Source organism: Coregonus lavaretus (assembly GCF_964263955.1).
Source record: "Coregonus lavaretus genome assembly, chromosome: 12".
NCBI classification, from domain to species: domain Eukaryota; kingdom Metazoa; phylum Chordata; class Actinopteri; order Salmoniformes; family Salmonidae; genus Coregonus; species Coregonus lavaretus.
The window spans coordinates 55,162,318-55,176,964 of NC_139999.1; the positions used below are offsets into that span (position 1 = coordinate 55,162,318).

Below are 14,647 nucleotides of genomic sequence, written 5' to 3' on the forward strand. Positions count from 1 at the left end.
TCAAGATTTACATGCTAAAATCGCCACTGGTAACAGTAGCACCACCCACTGGATTAGTAGCCTATTGTATGTCATGAATGAAATAGGCCTACTGCAAGTTTATCAATTCCACTTGTGACAGAAAGCAGCCAAGTCACTCATATTATATTATGTTAATGCTTCCCAAAGGAAACATGGTGTGTCAGGCTCAGTCAATCATATCCTGTTGCATCTAAAACATAAAGGTAACGGTGTAAAATGATTCTGAAATAATAGGCCTAATAATAGTGAAATTGGTCTAGAGTTGTGTTACACCTGAAATGCAAAAAAACAAAATGTCAGTGTCTGTTATTTATTCAGCAACAATCCAAAAAAATGGATACAAAATTACCCGACAAAGTTACATCATCACCACAGAATCATTCGCATCCACGTGGCTATGCAAAAGCGTAAAAGCAGGAAGCCAAATCGGCAGTTATTTTTTTATTGTCGCTGTCATGTGTCATTTGAACTATTAGCCTGGACTTTTGATGTTGCAATTTGGTAGAGAAAACGTGCAATTTATAGCGTCGGGAAAGTAACACGTTTAATGTAACTATTGCTGTTTTATCATTCTTTTCATTTTGATAAATAATTTACGTGCGTAGGATGACTACCATCTACGAAGAGAATGATCCAAATTCTTTGGAGCTTGTGGAAGGTCTTGGTCAAGATAACGGTCAAGAGGAGTTCGACTTCTCCTACCTGTTTTTGTACAACCCATCTGAGGATGACTTTCGCGGGAATGAAGGTAAGGGTGCGAACATTTTCCATAAGTGCAATCAATATGTTCCGACAAATCTTTTGGTGTTAAAATAATAAAGGTTTAAATTGGAGTTTATAACATTTTTATTCAGGATTTACAAAACAAAAGTAGCCTTATCATGTAATCATATTTTGTACACTACTCAGAAAAGGCTACAGTCACAAAACGAAATGTAAAATAGATTTCAATTAGCTTTTTCTTGCTTGTACAAATCCATGGTTTTGTGATTGAGTTTATATTTAGCCAGGTTGAACCAGTGGTGAATGATGGAGTCACTCCGTCAATTTAAAACACATGCTATTTTAGGAACATGTTTCCTATTATTGCTTGGAATTGCCTGATGTCCATAAAAAAATATTTGGTAACAAAATTCGTAAGAACAAAAAATATTGTCACTAAAATGGCAGGCGTATGGTAATTAGTAAAACAAAAATAAATCCCATTCTGATCCTGAAATGGTGCAATCCATGATGCACTCCCCTAAATGAGTACTCCCTTCATTCTTCCATATTCTTTACAGACAACTCAAGGGTTCTCCCTCACGATGGTCACAACCCTCCATCTATGGTGCCCTACCCTTGTGATGACAGTTCCAGTTGTGCCCCTACAACCTCCAGCCAGTCCTCCTACTACCATGGGCCTGTCACTGACTGCCTGTCTGGGCCTGGGTTTAACTCGCTGGATTTCCCCTCCAGGCCAGGGGGTGCTCCCTCCCCCAGCCCTAGGATTGAGATCACCCCGTCTGGGGACCCTTACCGGACTCAGCCCCTGGATGCCAGCCCCAGATCCACGGCCCTGACTGTGCCTGGCTATGAGAACACAGCCTATCGAGAGCCCCAGTGCCTAAGCCCTGCCAGCAGCAACTCCTCTACGGGCTGGCTGTCCGAGGCCTGCTCTCCCCGGGCCTCGCCTTGTGTATCTCCTAGTGGTGGTGGTGGTGGTGGGGGCGCGGTGGGCTTGACCACCTCGGACCACCTCCAGGGCATCAACATGTCCTCGGCTCACTCCTCCCCAGGGACCTCCCCGCGCACCAGCATCACAGAGGAGACGTTCCTGGTACTGCAAAGTCAGCGGTCATCCTCCCCCCACTCCCATACTCACCCGCGCTCTCGTTCCGCCTCTCCCCAGGGCAAACGCACCTACGACCAGTACAGCGCCCCCAGCCTGGGGACCACCAGCAAGCAGCAGCTCTCCCGGAGCCCCAGCCCCTCGCCCCACCACCCCCAAGGACCCCAGGCCCAGGCTGACCCCCAGGCCAATGCCTCTCAGCAGGCTCCCAGCCTTGAAGAGGGGTTGAGCAGCCTCAGCTCCAGCCTCAGCTCCAGCCTGCCCAGGGCGGTGCCCTCCAAGATAGTGCGGCCCAGTGTGGAGTGCTATACGTACAGAGAGAGCCAGGGGGATGGCTGTGTGCATCCCATGGAGCAGGGGAGGAGAGGCAGAGCTGGGGCTGAGACCTACATCCTCCCCACATCTGTTTGGCCAGTTCCACTAGCCCACGGAGCCTTCAGGTATAATGTGCTACGGGAATGATGATCCCTCATAAGAATGACTCTGTAATTACAGGCTACAAGCAGTATTAGGAAAACCTTATTTCATTTGAAATTGTGATTTCATGTTCTGATATGTGATCTGTAATTTTGTGTGTGTGTTATGGCAGGAAATGTTACACTAATGATCTAACTCCGCTATAACCATTGAAATCTCTCTCTCTCTCCCCTCTTCAGTAGCATCTCTGTGCCATCTCTGCCCCCTCTAGATTTGCAATTGCCCAGTCACTCAGACCAGTATGAGCTCTGTCTGGAGCAGCAGCCTAAACAGCACCACCGTGCCCACTACGAGACAGAGGGCAGCAGGGGGGCAGTCAAAGCACCCGGCGGAGGACACACTGTGGTTCAGGTACTGGGGGAGGGGGAGTGGGAATGTGTGTGTGTCTGTGTTAAATCTAGGTATGTGGGGATGGTTGTTGACAATGTGCCTGTGTGGATGTTTGAGTGTGTAAATGTATAGTGCAGCTTGTACTCCCGTGTGTATAAATGTGTCTGTGGTGGTATTTCCTTGTCATTATGTCACCCTGTCTGTCTCAGCTGCACAGCTACAATATGTAAATAAACATCCTTGTATCAGCCTGCATTATTAGGACTACACCCATTCAACCACAAAACCAGCACAGCACAGTTAAACCAACATAGGGCGTTTTCACACTTGAAGTTCGGTACCTTGGTTCGGTTTCTTCGAGTTTTTGTGAGAATTCAACAAAATAAGTTTAGCTTTTACAAGACCTGACGATAACCGTTTCAGGGTAGGATTTGCGAGATGCTCATTCTACATGACGTAAGCAAGCTAGCTTGTTTATAACGGGTAAAAAGTTACATGCGACTTGTGCTGCCGCCTCACAATACCTAGTACGCTGGTCTTGGATCTTGGACACGTTACTCACGCATGCTTATTAGCGCAGATCAGGGTACCAAAGACTCTTGGATCCAGATCATACAGGTGATACGTGAAAGCTCCCATACTCTCATGTACTCTTCTTTACAACAAGTTACTACAATGTTCTATTCAAGTAGTTTGAGAGGACGCGCCCTAAGTGAAAGGAGAGGAAGACTCCCTGTTGAAATAAAAGTTAAATAAATGAAAGCAAATGGCTTAGTTTAGTAAGTTGTTTTGTGATCTAGCATCTCACACTCAAAACCTGCTGGAATTTCCCTCCTTTACTGACAAATGTTTTCCATGTAAAGGTGAACACTTTCAACTTCTCATCCCCAGCAGGCTCTCTAGCAATTGAGCCTTTGATCGAGGTTAACGTTCAGCTTCATATTGGTGGAAAATCCACCAATATGAAGTAGTAGACAGTTCAGAGACATATTGACTAAGCCATTTTGTTTTTGATGTATAGTTACTAACGGAGTGAGCGGTCTTCTCATTCCGTGACGTGAAAGCCAAGGCATTTCTGGGTCCAGGGCAACAGTAGCGATGCTAACCATCTGCTAATCATTAGCCATCTGCTACATATGCAAATAATTATGTCGGGAGTTGGCCTTTCGTAACCTATGAAGTCATTTTCCTTCATGATGTAACAGACAAGAACTGTGATATTGTTGGAGGTATTTAACCCTCGATGATCCCTAAGTAATTATAGATGTCTCCGATTTCAACAGTTTAATATTTTGATGAGTAGGTGTCTAGAATGAATTGTTCTACTGTGGATTACACATTAGAATGAGGTGCACAGTTCAAATTATCAAAATTAGTCAGAGATATGATTATTTACCATCATGTATAAAAGCTGAAGGAATGCTGTGCAGTACAGGGGACACAGTATCGATTTCAACTTCCGAAAGATGTTTTTTTACCTTAAAAAGCAGTCTAATGTCCACATCCTATGTCATTGATTGTGTAGATCCAGCTTTGCCTCAACCCCAGATGAATGGAAAAGAAAGCACCGGGTAAGATTTGGAAAATAAATGGTGCTTATCATTTCTATTTATTCTGGGTTGTGGCATATAGGTGGATATATACAATAGCTGGCTTGGGATGTGGACTTATCTCAACATAAGACCAGTATTGACGTCTGAAAACATCTGTCAAACTTTGGTTTTGGAATATAATGTCCCTTTAAATATCGAATCCGCATTAGGAGAAACAGAAACCCTGTTCGCCCCAGCACTTTTGTTGTTGTTTTTGTTCTGTGGTTGAAACGGAGGAGAAACTGAGGAGAAACTGAGGAGAGGAGCCTCCGGCAAAGTGCAAAAAAATTTGCAGTACATGTTCTGCTGTTCTATTGCACATGCAATGATGTCGGGGGGGGGGGGGGGGGGGGGAACAGTGTTCGTTGTTTGCGGTAACTTCTTTGTTGTTGTAATATCCCAAACGGACGTGGCAGATTCCAGCTTTAATGGTAAAACTGTTTGTTTGTTTGTTTGTTGACAGCTTCATGGGTACAGAGGCACAGCTCCACTGGGTCTGCTGGTGTTCATCGGAACGGCTGACAAGAGGCTCCTCAAGCCCCATGCCTTCTACCATGTGCACCGCATTATGGGCAAAACCGTCACCACCCCCAGCAATGAGATAATGGTCAATGGCACCAAGGTCCTGGAGATCCCTCTGGAGCCCAAGAACAACATGAGAGCAGTGTATGGAGAGCAGTCACATTAGAGACAGTACAGTGTACACACACACACACACACACACACACACACGTTTTCAGAGCTAGGTTATGAAATAATTAATCAAATAAAATGTTCACTTCCCATGTAAAGGATTGACTGTGCTGGGATCCTAAAGCTGAGGAACGCTGACATCGAGCTGAGGACAGGAGAGACCGACATCGGACGGAAGAATACCTGTGTCCGTCTGGTCTTCCGGGTCCATATTCCCCATCCAGGAGGACAGAATGTCTCTCTTCAAGTGGCCTCCCATCCCATCGAGTGTTGTAAGTTAACATTTGTTCCAGCAACCTGACTTCTATAACTACTGCAAATAATAATAAAATAATAATAATAATAATCTGCAGAGCGATTTAATCCAAACATTTTCTTCAGTAATGTGCGTTATAAGGATTATATAACTGGAATTTAGTAAACTGCCTACCTGTCTATATGCCTTCCTGTCTATTTGAAATGTTAGTTATTTTGCTCACAGCCATTTGCTCGTGCAAAATGTCACCCTCAGAATGTGACTCGGGTTCTAATGTTCTCCTAATGACGTTTTACTGTGGTTCCACAGCCCAGAGGTCAGCCCACCAGCTTCCCACTGTAGAGCGCCAGGACGTAGACCGCTGCTCGGTTCTAGGGGGACAGCAGATGATACTGACCGGACAGAACTTCACCTCTTATTCCAAGGTGGTGTTCACGGAGAAGACACCTGGTGAGGAATTTACAATCAAGCAATCAAATATATAAAGCCCTTTTTACATCAGCAGTTGAGCTTTACAGTAACCCGGCCTAGACTCCAAAGAGCAAGCAAAAGCAAGTCATTGTATCTAGTAATGGCGTACTGTACACTACCTTTAGTAATGTTTGGCTTCATGGTAGTAAATTATAGAAATGGGCTAAGCCAGGAGGTTGTCGTCTATTGGCTGCTTCAGTCTTTTCTTCGTACAGCAGTAATCAGCCTTTCACGAGCGTTGGCTTGTATGAGCCGGAACAGCTCATATGCGCAGGATCTGCGGTTTCTGTAGCATGAGGCAGTTTGATGTACAAGTACACCCCCTGGATAGGACAGGCCTTACCCCCAATCTATCGCCGTAATGCTTAGTGCCAAGCAGCGATGCACCGGGACCCATTTTTACAGTCTTTGGTATGACTCTGCCAGGGAACAAATCCCAACATTCCAATCTCAGACACTCAAACCACAAGGCCACTGAGTTTGTACAGCAGTAGTTGATAACTATTTTGAGTTAGTTGTCCTATTGAGAAGACAATTTCCAGAACATTTGCTATTTTTTTAAACTATTGGCTCTCTCTTTCTCTCGCCATTGTGCTCCGTTGTGATCCAGAATTACTGTACTGCACGTTCTAAAACCAACCAGCTCATCTTTGACCTGCTTAGATTTGTATGGATTGCTGGTCTCAATGGACTGGTCTCCAAGCTCTCTGACATCACCATGGCTATATAATGCAAAGCTTTATTTCTTTGCATAGCCCAACATGGATAAGATGATTAACATCTAGTTTGTTTATTTGTACTCCCATCTTGTTTGCATATTGCCAAAGAAACCGATAGTACTGGAGTTATAGTACAGAGCAGTGAGATGTCTAGTCTAGTCATAACCCCCTGACTGAAATACAGGAAGAGAAACTAGATAATAGGATTAGTGACGCACTACTCCCAAGTTGAAACAGTCACAAAATAGGGAATAATAACATGCTCAAATAACATGCTCACATGCTCACATGCTCAAATAACTCCGCACAAATGAAAAATGACTAGACCAAAAGGTTCTGTAATATTCAAGCCTATGCCATTTAGGAGACCATTTTTTCTAAAGCAACCTACAGTACAGTGTATGTATGTGATCCCTGTGGGAATTGAAGCCATGATCTTAGCATGGCCAGCACTACACTCTTACTAACTGAGCCACATAGGACCTACTTATTGCAATGATTAATTTCCATAATTGTATGGTCTTTACAGGATTACGATGCCTCTGTAGAGTGTCACGTAACAAGGTGTGGGTGCAGAATAGAAGTACCATTATGAGTTTGTAAACTGCTCTCTTGTTTACCATGTGGTTTAGTGCGAGAGGATGTGGTTAGACAAACATCGATACCATCTTCAAGCAGAGAGATGTTTTTTGTCTCACTTTACTCAAAACGTGGGCTGTGAGCAGTAGGTCAAAGTTTAGATGGGAATATACTAGAGCAGAGATGACAGAGAATCTTTACTGATACTGCCAACGTGCCAGTTACTGAGAAGAAAATGTGGGTGGATAGGGAGTTTTCATAAAACCTCACTACCTTGATAGATTTACAGATGCTTTCTTAACGTCCTGAGTATGAAACATGTAATTGCTAAGTTTGTTGCTACCACCACATTACTGGGTTTGTTTGTGCCATTTGTGAGTTTTGGTCGGATCTTAAAAGGTTCCATTTGACTATAACTACATCAGCTAGCTCCTGTTTTAGATACTTGTATTTATTTAATAAATATGATGTTATTCCAGTTTTACTACTGTAGTTGCCTTCACATCCCTCTCTGCTAATTTTTGAGTTTGTTCATATCAATCTCTACTCCACTCCTAATATTTAATTCAATGTATTCCATTCATGCTAATGGTATACTGCACTTGCATTGTGTTTCTTTCAGATGGGCAGCAAATTTGGGAAGCGGAAGCATCAGTAGACCGAGACAAAAGCCAATCAGTGAGTTACCATCCTATCACCTTTATGAAAAGTGACATTAAAATACTACTGGCTTTATAAAGTACTACCTAACTCCTCTTCTACATATATACACTATATATACAAAAGTATGTGGACACCCTTTCAAATTAGTAGATTTGGCTATTTCAGCCACACCCGTTGCTGACAGTGTATAAAATCAAGCACACCGCCATGCAATCTCCATAGACAAACATTGACAGTAGAATGGCCTTACTGAAGAGCTCAGTGACTTTCAATGTGGCACCGTCATAGGACGCCACCTTTCCAACAAGTCAGTTCGTCAAATTTCTGCCCTGCTAGAGCTGCCTGTCAACTGGAAGTGCTGTTATTGTGAAGTGGAAATGTGTAGGAGCAACAATGGCTCTGCCGCGAAGTGCGGGACCGCCGAGTGCTGAAGTGCGTAAAAATCGTCAGTCCTCAGTTGCAACACTCACTACAGAGTTGCAAACTGCCTCTGGAAGCAACGTCAGCACAATAACTGGTTTGGGCAAGACCCCTTAGTTCCAGTGAAGGGAAAGCTTAACGCTACAGCATAAAGTGTTTGATACACTGCCGATTTTGCAGGTTTTCCTACTTACAAAGCATGTAGAGGTCTGTAATTTTTATCATAGGTACACTTCAACACTTCAAAAATCCAGAAAATCACATTGTATGATTTTTAAGTAATTAATTTGCATTTTATTGCATGACATAAGTATTTGATACATCAGAAAAGCAGAACTTAATATTTGGTACAGAAACCTTTGTTTGCAATTACAGAGATCATACGTTTCCTGTAGGTCTTGACCAGGTTTGCACACACTGCAGCAGGGATTTTGGCCCACTCCTCCATACAGACCTTCTCCAGATCCTTCAGGTTTCGGGGCTGTCGCTGGGCAATACAGACTTTCAGCTCCCTCCAAAGATTTTCTATTGGGTTCAGGTCTGGAGACTGGCTAGGCCACTCCAGGACCTTGAGATGCTTCTTACGGAGCCACTCCTTAGTTGCCCTGGCTGTGTGTTTCGGGTCGTTGTCATGCTGGAAGACCCAGCCACGACCCATCTTCAATGCTCTTACTGAGGGAAGGAGGTTGTTGGCCAAGATCTCGCTATACATGGCCCCATCCATCCTCCCCTTAATACGGTGCAGTCGTCCTGTCCCCTTTGCAGAAAAGCATCCCCAAAGAATGATGTTTCCACCTCCATGCTTCACAGTTGGGATGGTGTTCTTGGGGTTGTACTCATCCTTCTTCTTCCTCCAAACACGGTGAGTGGAGTTTAGACCAAAAAGCTATATTTTTGTCTCATCAGACCACATTACCTTCTCCCATTCCTCCTCTGGATCATCCAGATGGTCATTGGCAAACTTCAGACGGGCCTGGACATGCGCTGGCTTGAGCAGGGGGACCTTGCATGCGCTGCAGGACTTTAATCCATGACGGCGTAGTGTGTTACTAATGGTTTTCTTTGAGACTGTGGTCCCAGCACTCTTCAGGTCATTGACCAGGTCCTGCCGTGTAGTTCTGGGCTGATCCCTCACCTTCCTCATGATCATTGATGCCCCACGAGATGAGATCTTGCATGGAGCCCCAGACCGAGGGTGATTGACCGTCATCTTGAACTTCTTCCATTTTCTAATAATTGCGCCAACAGTTGTTGCCTTCTCACCAAGCTGCTTGCCTATTGTCCTGTAGCCCTTCCCAGCCTTGTGCAGGTCTACAATTTTATCCCTGATGTCCTTACACAGCTCTCTGGTCTTGGCCATTGTGGAGAGGTTGGAGTCTTTTGATTGAGTGTGTGGACAGGTGTCTTTTATACAGGTAACGAGTTCAAACAGGTGCAGTTAATACAGGTAATGAGTGGTGAACTGGAGGGCTTCTTAAAGAAAAACTAACAGGTCTGTGAGAGACGGAATTCTTACTGGTTGGTAGGTGATCAAATATTATGTCATGCAATAAAATGCAAATTAATGACTTAAAAATCACACAATGTGATTTTCTGGATTTTTGTTTTAGATTCCGTCTCTCACAGTTGAAGTGTACCTATGATAAAAATTACAGACCTTGCTTTATAAGTAGGAAAACCTGCAAAATCGGCAGTGTATCAAATACTTGTTCTCCCCACTGTACAATGACATTCTAGACAATTCTGTGCTTCCAACTTTGTGGCAACAGTTTGGGGAAGGCCCTTTCCTGTTTCAGCATGACAATGCCCCTGTGCACAAAGCAAGGTCTATACAGAAATGGTTGGTCGAGATCGTTGTGGAAGAACTTGACTGTCCTGCACAGAGCCCTGACCTCAACCCCATCGAACACCTTTGGGATGGATTGGAACGCCAACTGCGAGCCAGGACTAATCGGCCAACATCAGTGCCTGACCTCACTAATGCTCTTGTGGCTGAATGGAAGCAAGTCCCCGCAGCAATGTTCCAACATCTAGTGGAAAGCCTTCCCAGAAGAGTGGAGGCTGTTATAGCAGCAAAGGGGGGACCAACTCCATTTTAATGCCAATGATTTTGGAATGAGATGGTCGACGAGCAGGTGTCCACATACTTTTGGTCATATAGTGTATCTCACACAGCCTCAGTATAGAGATATGGTATGTCCACAGTCCACACTGTCGCCCGGTGATACTCTATGACAAATGACTGATGTTCTATTGTACCATATTATATCAAGAGCATGCTGTTTATCGAGATCCCTCCATATCGAGATCACACCATTTATCACACGGCTAAAGTTAACTTCTATGTGATCAACGGGAGGAGGAAACGCAGTCAGGCGCAGCACTTCACCTACACTCCTTTAACAGGTGAGTCCATCCATACTCCTTATATATTTTTGTCATCATTAGAACTGGATCCGGCCACACCTTAAATGGCAGTAACTTTATCACAATCCCATTGCTTACTATTTAAAGGGATAGTTCCCCCAAATTACAAAATGACATTGACAATCAGTGCCACCTCTGCCTAAACGCAGACTATGTGGCGTGCTGCATGTAGGAAGTCAGACGGGGTCTGAACTTACTGTTGAGAGATAGCATAGTAGAATACACAACATGCAATTTAGAAATTTGGTAGTGCAACAGCAGTTTTCCTCTTGTTATGTCAGTCACTGACAGTCAATATATCATTTTGTAATTTGGGGGAACTATCCATTTAACTTGTTTTTAGCGCCAACTGTCATTTAAAACTCAGATCATCCAAATTCTAATTCCGATTCACTGTTCTTTTCAGTTCCCTCCATTAAAACGGAACCCGTAGATGACATCCAGTTTGGCCAGCTGGGTTGTACTGTGTCCCAGATCCTAGGAGTGTCACCCAAGTCCTACCACCACACCCCCAGTAGCCATCTCAACCCTAATAGCCACAAGGCTGGCATGACAACCTTGGTATCCTGCCAGCAGGCGAGCCTCCACGACTCCATTGTCAGAGTGTCAGCCTATCAACAACAAGACCCATATGTCTATTACCCCAGTAAAAGCAGAAGCCTGGGTAGCAGCCCTGTTCTGTATCAAGAAATGAACCACCACCACCACCACCCAGTGATGACCCACTGTTGCTCCCCATCTCAGATGTCGAATATCGGTAGCCAGCACTACTCCACCCTAGTCTCCCAACCTTTCCACCCCTCTCACTCTGCCACCAATCAGCGAGTTGTCAACATTGCAGTCCCGTTGGCCCAACACCAGCATGTCACCATGGTGGGTGATGTGTACCGGGCTGCAGCTTCATCATGGAAGGTTGGTGCCGCGCCAGAGGCCTGTTCATCAGAAGGCCAGTACCAGGGTTTCATGCAGATGGTGGTGCCGGTCTTGGGCAGGTCTCCACAACTATCACCACGACATAGCCCTACCCTGGCCCAGAGGGGTCCAATAACAGGGAGCCAGAGTGGGCCAGTCCTGGAGAAGGTGACGGTCAAGCAAGAAAACCTGAACCAAGCCTATCTGGATGATGGTGAGTGAAAAACATATTGGATACTGCAGAAATGTACTGTACCCAATGTAGGCTTGAGCGACATACCTTTTATACCGTATACTGGGTTATTTGGAAACGGTATGATACAGACGGTATGATTTTCAATACTGTTTAATTGAAAATAAAATAATTATATATTTTACTTTTTTGTGTTGAGGGCACCCCCGCCTCACTGGGGCTGCATGGGTGCATGCCACTGCTTATAAATAAGTTAAGTATAACTATAAGAAATCTAAGATGTGTGAAATAAATTATATCCAGCTCAGGGCTCCAGCTATGCATTTGATTTGCTAACTTGCTAGCTAAGTGGCTAGATGTCAAGATCAAACGTATTGGTTACAGCAGAGACATTCAATCCCCTCCTGGATCAAGATCCCGGTTGCCAAAATTGTTTTGAAATAGCGCCCCTTGTGTGCACATTCGGTAATACAGTATACTCCGGTATGGTACAGAAACGGTATGAAAGTCTGGATACCGCCCAACCCTAACCCCATGCTCCTCTCACTTGTTGTTTTGAATTAGTGAGAATGTCTATGGTTAAATGGTTATTGTTAATTTGGTGGGATGCTGGAAATTGAGATGGACTACACTGATATACAGTACACAGCAACATCTTAATAGTAATAGTAGTATGCCATTTAGCAGACACTTTTATCCAAAGCGACTTACAGTCATGCGTGCATACATTTTTTTTTTTGTGTATGGGTGGTCCCGGGGATCGAACCCAGTACCTTGGCGTTACAAGCACCGTGCTCTACCAGCTGAGCTACAGAGGACCACATCTTTAAATACAATCTCAGATGTTTGAAAGAGGAAACACATTTATTCGTATCCCTAAGCTTGTTCAAAGGAGATACAGATGATAAACAAACAAACAGGAAAAATAGAGCACATGTAAAAAATACAAAAATAAAAAACCTTCAGTATGTGAATGTCTGTCAGCAGTAGCCTGCCAGAATAAGCTGCTGGCCCCTTGACTTTGGGCCTTGACAGAGGAGGGATATGGTTTTCTACTCTGACACTCAGTATGAGTTGGTCTCTTTTATCTCTGAATCCCAAATCAGCCCCTAGCCCCAACACTAGATCCACTAGAATTTGTGGGTTTTTGTTTGTCCACCCGCCTCTTGAGGATCGACCACAAGTTCTCAATGGGATTAAGGTCTGGGGAGTTTCCTGGCCATGGACCCAAAATGTTGATGTTTTGTTCCCCGAGCCACTTAGTTATCACTTTTGCCTTATGGCAAGGTGCTCCATCATGCTGGAAAAGGCATTGGTCGTCACCAAACTGTTCTTGGATGGTTGGGAGAAGTTGCTCTCGGAGGATGTGTTGGTACCATTCTATATTCATGGCTGTGTTCTTAGGCAAAATTGTGAGTGAGCCCACTCCCTTGGCTGAGAAGCAACCCCACACATGAATGGTCTCAGGATGCTTTACTGTTGGCATAACACAGGACTGATGGTAGCGCTTACCTTGTCTTCTCCGGACAAGGTGTTTTCCCGGATGCCCCAAACAATCGGAAAGGGGATTCATCAGAGAAAATGACTTTACCCCAGTACTTTGTACCTTTTGCAGAATATCAGTCTTTCCCTGATGTTTTGCTGCCCTTCTTGACACCAGGCCATCCTCCAAAAGTCTTCGCCTCACTGTGCGTGCAGATGCACTCACACCTGCCTGCTGCCATTCCTGAGCAAGCTCTGCACTGGTGGTGCCCCGATCTCACAGCTGAATCAACTTTAGGAGACGGTCCTGGCGCTTGCTGGACTTTCTTGGGCACCCTGGCGCCTTCTTCACAACAATTGAACCTCTCTCCTTGAAGTTCTTGATGATCCGATAAATGGTTGATTTAGGTGCAATCTTACTAGCAGCAATATCCTTGCCTGTGAAGCCCTTTTTGTGCAAAGCAATGATGACGGCACGTGTTTCCTTGCAGGTAACCATGGTTAACAGAGGAAGAACAATGATTTCAAGCACCACCCTCCTTTTAAAGCTTCCAGTCTGTTATTCTAACTCAATCATTATGACAGAGTGATCTCCAGCCTTGTCCACGTCAACACTCTCACCTGTGTTAACGAGAGAATCACTGACATGATGGCAACTGGTCATTTTGTGGCAGGGCTGAAATGCAGTGGAAATGTTTTTTGGGAGATTAAGTTCATTTTCATGGCAAAGAGGGACTTTGCAATTAATTGCAATTCATCTGATCACTCTTCACGACATTCTGGAGTATATGCAAATTGACATCATCAAAACTGAGGCAGCAGACTTTGTGAAAGTTAGTATTTGTGTCATTCTCAAAACATTTGACCACTTATTGGATCCCTTGATAACAAAATTAGCAAAAAAGACTGTATAAAATAAATAATACAAACACTGAGCTATATTGTATGCTAAAAAAAATGTAATTCTATTATTTTATGCTAATACAATTGCACAGATAAGTAGATTTTGTTTATCAAGTAATCTCAAAAAGTTAAGTCAAAATTATTGGATTCCCTGTTTTCAATACTCCAGCACCCTCCCCAGTCGAGGATAACGACACTGAGCCTTTTTCTAAGATGTTTTATGAGATTGGAGAACACATTGGGAGGGATCTTAGACCATTCCTCCATACATAATCATTCCAGATTCTTGATATCCTACGTCTGTGCTGGAGTATTAAAAACAGGGGATCCAATAATTTATCTTTCTCTGAGCAATTGTATTAGTAAAAAATAATAAAATAAAATAAAAATGTGGAGCACAAAATATACAGTGCATTCGGAAAGTATTCAGACCCCTTCCCAATTTCCACATTTTGTTACGTTACAGCCTTATTCTAAAATGGATTACTTTTTTAAAAATGTTTTATCAATCTACACACAATAACCCATAATGACAAATCTAAAACAGGTTTTTTGATTTTTTTGCAAATGTATTAAAAATACGAAACAGATACCTTATTTACATAAGTATTCAGACCCTTTGCTATGAGACTCGAAATTGAGCTCAGGTGCATCCTGTTTCCATTGATCTTCCTTGAG

At 43.8% G+C, this 14,647-nt stretch overlaps 1 protein-coding gene across 1 annotated transcript in view; it reads left to right on the top strand.

The window, feature by feature from the left end:
• Positions 1–552: 552 nt before the first annotated feature.
• The window catches only part of LOC311138453 (nuclear factor of activated T-cells, cytoplasmic 2-like), a 32,303-nt gene continuing 18,208 nt past the window's right edge, over positions 553–14,647 (top strand). Inside the window, exons 1-9 of the mRNA XM_084173135.1 lie at positions 553–769; positions 1,305–2,292; positions 2,509–2,680; positions 4,715–4,917; positions 5,044–5,216; positions 5,510–5,650; positions 7,592–7,647; positions 10,326–10,458; positions 10,886–11,605. Of these exons, the coding sequence (XP_084029261.1) occupies positions 628–769; positions 1,305–2,292; positions 2,509–2,680; positions 4,715–4,917; positions 5,044–5,216; positions 5,510–5,650; positions 7,592–7,647; positions 10,326–10,458; positions 10,886–11,605 (2,728 nt within the window). The 5' untranslated portion in view covers positions 553–627. The remainder of the gene's footprint in view (positions 770–1,304; positions 2,293–2,508; positions 2,681–4,714; positions 4,918–5,043; positions 5,217–5,509; positions 5,651–7,591; positions 7,648–10,325; positions 10,459–10,885; positions 11,606–14,647) is intronic.